This window comes from Buceros rhinoceros, unplaced genomic scaffold, assembly GCF_000710305.1.
Source record: "Buceros rhinoceros silvestris isolate BGI_N320 unplaced genomic scaffold, ASM71030v1 scaffold18353, whole genome shotgun sequence".
Lineage (NCBI taxonomy): Eukaryota > Metazoa > Chordata > Aves > Bucerotiformes > Bucerotidae > Buceros > Buceros rhinoceros.
In genome coordinates this window covers 26,532-32,211 of record NW_010404621.1, presented here as the reverse complement: position 1 = coordinate 32,211, position 5,680 = coordinate 26,532, and the positions used below count along the sequence as shown (strand labels likewise).

The following is a 5,680-nucleotide window of genomic DNA, read 5'->3' as shown; positions in this document are numbered from 1 at the left end:
CCAGCCAAAATTGGTCGCCGTGGATGGTCGAGCCGGGGGTGCCGGTTCATTTGCCTCTGCGCTTGCAGGGTGCATCTCAGGGGGCAGCAGGGCAGGAGTAACACGGCGGGCTGGTTTTCCGCCCCAGCGGTGGAGAACACACGCGCTGCTGGGGAGCGTGGGTCAGCGGGTGCTGGGCAGAGCCCCGGTTTGTGGGCATCGCTGCCAGTTCCCGCTGTGGGGCGGACTGGTGCTGCCGGACCCTGCCCTCCTGGGTCCCCTGATGTCACCGCGGCTGCTGCGTCGCTGCAGCTGACGGAGCGTTCGGGAGGACCTTATATAACAGAGTTTCGGTTTGAATAATTCATACAGAGGCATGGCTGAAACTTGACAAATTCCGAGTGTTTCTTCCTGCTGTTTTGTCGGTTACGTCACGGAGCAACCAGCATCTGCTGAGTCTGTGGGTTTTCAGCCAACACGAATTGTTTTTTAAACGCGCTCCAGTTAAAAGCCACGAATGTAGCTGGAAGTTGAAACCTCTATCTAGGCAAGATCCTCACTGAAGTTGGGAGAGATCTTTACCGAGTTCTTTGTAATTGGAACCTCAGCCTTTTTTCTTTTTAGCTTTTTTCCTGCCCCTGCGTGCTGAAGACTCCATTTGCAGTGTAGCCTGGTTTAGCAGAGCTTCCAGTCTGGAGGCTCTGAAGCACAGAGCTGCGCGACGTGGCTCCGAAAGGGAGCGCGCGAGTGGAGAGACATCGGTAAAACATCACATCGTGTTCCAAAAATCCTCTTAAAAGGCAAGATACGTGTTGTGGAGCAGAGGGAGAACCCCCGGCTGGACTTTCTTTGCCGTGTTATAGAGGAGTCTGGGGTGTTTTTGGATCGCGATGTGTCGTCCAGCTTTATGAGTGTTTTTATGACAGCGTTACGCCAGTTAATGCTGTTTTCCTGTGACTTGCTCACAGAAGCGTGCTGGGATCCGTCTGTCTTAACGCTTTGTGGCGTTATATATCAAAAGACCTAAACTACAGAACTTTTATTCTTGTTTCTTTTCAATTGAACAAGACGTTTTGATCTGAAAGATGTTGCCACCCTCTTCGGCCTCATTCAAAGGGCCACTTGGTCACCCTGTTTAGTGTTTCATAGCTAGTCCTCAGTGTGGGGTTGGGGTTTGCAGGTTTTCCCTTCTGGTCTGCAGTGGAGAGGGTCTTGTTTTACCTTTTTCTGCCATCCAGGAGCCCACGATAAAACTGGATCTTCCACCTAAACGGATTTTCACAAGCAGCTGGTTCCATCCCGCTCAGTCTGTGAACCGTCACAGCCTGGTACCTGCTCAGCTGTAGGTACCTGTGATTTGAAACTGGGAGAACCCATCGCTGGCGTGAGGAGCCTTTGCTTAGGAGCGATGTCCCCTCCACCGTTTGCATCTCTGCCGGGTGCTCTTGACTGGGCCGGCACCTGCTCTGCTCACGTAGGAGGAGCAGGGCCTCGCTGACATCTGCCTTCTTGCAGGGAGCAGCTTCCCGATGTCCTGCCATGGACGATGACAGCCAGGACGAGCTGATAAACCGGAACGCGGCGCCAGGCAAGGGCAAAAGGCAGAGCCTCGCGCTCCTCAGTGAAACAGGTAAGTGCAGCCTCGCCGCCTGCCCACCTCGCCAGTTCTGGTAGGAGAACCTCCTACCAGAGCTTTGACCTCCGAAGAGAAGTAAATACGTATTTGTGGCTGTTTCTCTCTTTTCCCCTGAGAATATTTTGTGGTTTGCTTCGTAAGTGCTGTGTCTCGGGCTGCTGACAGCTTTGGTACAGCTGGGGAAACCTGGGGTTTCACTTCCTGTGTACCATCCCCAGCAGAGGGCTGGGGTGTCCTTAGCGGCCCTGCCTGGCTGCCTGGCTGCCAGGAGGTGCCACCTCGCCTCTCCTCTCCTCTTTTTAAGAGAGCAATGGTGGGAATAGCTGTGATTCAGAAGATGATACTGGAAGTGAGGAGGAGGAAGATGGCACTGAGGAAGAGGGAGGTGAGGAGGACAAGGAAGAAAGTGAAGATGAAGAATTAGAAGGTAGGTCTGTCAATGGGCATTAAGAGGCATTTAAATAATTGGAGGAAGAGTGGGATGAAAGTTCCAGAAATTAACATAAATGCATAAATGCTGCTGTGTCAGGCCAACACCCAGATCCTACAGTTTTCAAAGCTTTTGCCTGTTCGAAGACAATCTGCTTTTTATTATTCAGATAGACAAAAATAGAGGGTTCTTATCACACCTTAAAGGCAAGAGCACCGTTTCCAGGTTAGTGGATGTGAACAGGGACCCAAAAGCGGACGCCACGTGCCAAAACGCTTTATTTATCCATCGTTCAGAGTATTCTCTGCTGTGTCCAGACAGGAGGATTCAGCAGAAAAGACAAGGGGCCCATTTTCATAGTTAAAAATCAAGAATAACAGCTGCCCCCGTCCCCAAAACCACGGGTGCATTTTAGGTGACTGTTCACTGCTTCTTGAAAATGTCACTTCAATTCACAGGTTTTAGGGAAGGATTAACACACCTCTCTGTATTTTGTACTAAAAATAAACCACCTTTCTGCAATGTCTGCTGAGCCTTTAAAATCCATCTTACTCCAACCCCAGCGTCTTTACGCAGTCTCCAGCCAGGAGGTGTGCTGGTGAAAAAAATCCTGGTTTACTGGTGAAATCCTGAACCTGTTCTTCTGCAGGGGAGCCTGTGGGCTGCTGCTTCTGCTCTGGAACACTGGTTCATGACTGATAACTTTATTATAACTTTAGTTTAAACTTTGGTGCTCAGCAGTTGCCTGACGCATCCTCCACTCGCTGTTTTGATAATCTGTTGGTTTTCTGCTGTCTGTCCTTTTAATCTCTTGCAAGACCTGGTCACGTTACCAGGCTTTATTTTTCGCCAGAGTAATCCGCTGCTTTTTAGTGAAGGGATTTAGGAAAAAAAGGCAGCAGAAGGTATTGCCTCAAGCTGAGGAGGCTGCACTTTGCCCCCGCAGCCCCGTAAAATGAGCGCGTTTGGAGTTCCCTGCAAAGGGGTGCCCTGTCCTGCCCTCGCTGCTCAAGCCCTGCAGCTCGCCAGAGCTGGTTTTCATCTCTTGCTCTTTAAGATTGTGAAGACGAGGAGGAAGAGGAGGAAGAAGTGGAGGCCGCAGAAGGTATTGCCTCAAGCTGAGGAGGCTGCACTTTGCCCCCGCAGCCCCGTAAAATGAGCGCGTTTGGAGTTCCCTGCAAAGGGGTGCCCTGTCCTGCCCTCGCTGCTCAAGCCCTGCAGCTCGCCAGAGCTGGTTTTCATCTCTTGCTCTTTAAGATTGTGAAGACGAGGAGGAAGAGGAGGAAGAAGTGGAGGCCGCGGCAGGGGGAATGGCTGGTTCTCTGAAATCAGAGCCCTGTGTAAACAGAGCAAGCATCTCCTCTGACGAGGACGGCGAGAACTGCCCCATTTGCCTCAACACGTTCAGGGATCAGGCTGTGGGGACGCCGGAGAGCTGTTCCCATTACTTCTGCCTGGACTGCATCGTGGAGTGGTCCAAGGTGAGCTGGCCTGCAGCCTTCCGGTGCCTCGGCGCCCTCTCCTCTGGTCGGGCTGTTCCACTGCAATGAGAGCAAAACCCCAAAATGTTGCTGTTGTCTTCTGTCAGCTTTTTCTCACACCCCTGGGTCACTGCTCAGTTGGGCAGATTCATGGTTGTGAGGGGCGGATCTGTTTTCCACCTGGATCTGTTCTGGTCTCTTCAAGCTGCAGTGTCATAAGCAAATGTGTTTCTGAGCATTTAAAACGCTTTTTTTTCAGGTCAGGACGCCAGTAGCGCTGTTCTGTGTGTGTGTTTCTCTGTGTGTGGCGCTCTCATTGAATTCCGTCGTGACTGTTGCGTGGGGGCTGCTGCGACAGTGAGCGTTTAAACATAGGGAAGTTAGAAAAGGGGAAGATGTTGCTTTGGCAATTAAATACTGATTAAACAATCTTGGCTTAATAAATGCTTCTCTGAAAACGTGCATTTTCTCCATGGGTTGGTTGTAAACCCGATAAGTCAGGTCTAAGTACTCAAAATGTCAAGCCCAATAGCTGTTAAAGTGATCACCGCGTTAACTAAGTGCCTGTTACATTAATAATTGAAGATTTCCTTTTTAAAAATTGAATCGGGAGATGTGCTCTGTGAGGAGATCTACTTACATTTTTTTTTTTTCTTTCTAGAATGCAAACTCGTGTCCAGTGGATCGAATCCTCTTCAAGTTCATCAGCATTCGGGCACACTTTGGTGGTAAAATCTTAAAAAAGGTGAGTTTTGTGCTGTTGCAAAGCAGAAGGCCAGTTGCCACGGAATAGCTCTTCAGGGGTTCCCCCGGCCGCCATTGGCTGTTTATCCAGTGGCTGGGATCGGGGTGGGTTATTCCCATCCGCATTGAGATCCCCTTCCCAGCAGCCATTAGGATCTTCCTTCCTCCTGAGCCCCGTTTCCCGCAGCGTTGTGTGCGAAGCGAGGCATGGCGTCGCTCCTGAGGGTGCAAAGGGTGATTTTTCACAGCTGCCTTTTCCGTGTCACAGCCCTGGGACGCGAGGCCATCGCGCACTGACAAACCTGTCCCCACGGGACAGTGGGCAGTGGTGGGACAGGAGTGACACAGGTTACACACCATCTCTCCTCTGCTACCAGCCCTACTCTGTGGAGCAGTTCTGACGGGAGAATTCTGGTTTCGCCTGTTCTTGTGATGCAGTTTTCCACAGTAAACAAGTTCAGTAGATGTTTTCAGGCATCTGATCGCGTCCTTACATGTGCTGAGTGCGCTAAGTGAGGGTCCTGGTATGTGACAGCTATTTTGGTTCGTTCACTTCTGGATTTCACTGCAGGTCTTTTATCGTGACAGTGGATTTTACAAAGTGCCGCATCAAATGCGAATCCCTCTTCTCTTTAGATTCCTGTTGAGAACACGAAAACTCAGGGTAACGATGGAGAGGATGATCCAACCTTTTGCGAGGTGTGTGGCAGAAGTGACCGGGAGGATCGCCTGCTGCTGTGTGATGGCTGCGACGCAGGGTGAGGAGGGTTGAGGTGAACGTGGCCCTGGTGCTTTGTCTGCAGGCGCTCTCTGCTCCGTGGGCTGCCCCTCGCCTCTCTGCCCAGGCTCATCGCGTGGCCAGACCCGTATCCACGTGCTTAGAGTGCAGACATTCCCGTGGGATGGTGGGTCCTTTCCTGGTCAGCAGCGTATGTGTGGAGAGTGCTGCACACGTCAGGGCTGTAGAGCACCGAAACAGGGGACCTGCAGGTGACAGAGGTGTCGGATGAGCCCATTGCTGCTGGCGGATGCTGGCGGGAAGTCGCTGGGGTTCATCTCCGCTCCTGCAGGCGGCTGGTTGAATCCAGTGCCTGGCCAGCGCTTGTGCAGTGACGCAGAAATCCTCATCACAACTGGCGATCTCTCAATCGCTCCCAGTCTGGCAGGGCGTGGTGCGGCAGCTCACCAGAACAAGGCATCGTGGTTGACCTGCGTCTAGTCATGCAAGATAAAACGTTTATAAGAACGTTCACGTGGCGGTGGTGTGCAGGAAACCAGTGGTAGGACTCAGAGCCTGTCTCCCCAGCACCTCAGCGCTTCGCTCCCTTCTCTTTGCTGCCATCAGTTGTGGCTCTGCACATTTCCTGCAGCTTGGCTTCCAACGGCAAGCGGTACCCATACAGTGAGGGA

At 51.8% G+C, this 5,680-nt stretch overlaps 1 protein-coding gene across 1 annotated transcript in view; it reads left to right on the top strand.

Moving 5' to 3' along the window:
- The first annotated feature begins 1,518 nt into the window (after positions 1–1,518).
- The window catches only part of PHRF1 (PHD and ring finger domains 1), a 21,254-nt gene continuing 17,092 nt past the window's right edge, over positions 1,519–5,680 (top strand). The window contains exons 1-6 of the mRNA XM_010133452.1: positions 1,519–1,609; positions 1,920–2,042; positions 3,103–3,134; positions 3,329–3,526; positions 4,188–4,271; positions 4,907–5,028. Of these exons, the coding sequence (XP_010131754.1) occupies positions 1,519–1,609; positions 1,920–2,042; positions 3,103–3,134; positions 3,329–3,526; positions 4,188–4,271; positions 4,907–5,028 (650 nt within the window). The remainder of the gene's footprint in view (positions 1,610–1,919; positions 2,043–3,102; positions 3,135–3,328; positions 3,527–4,187; positions 4,272–4,906; positions 5,029–5,680) is intronic.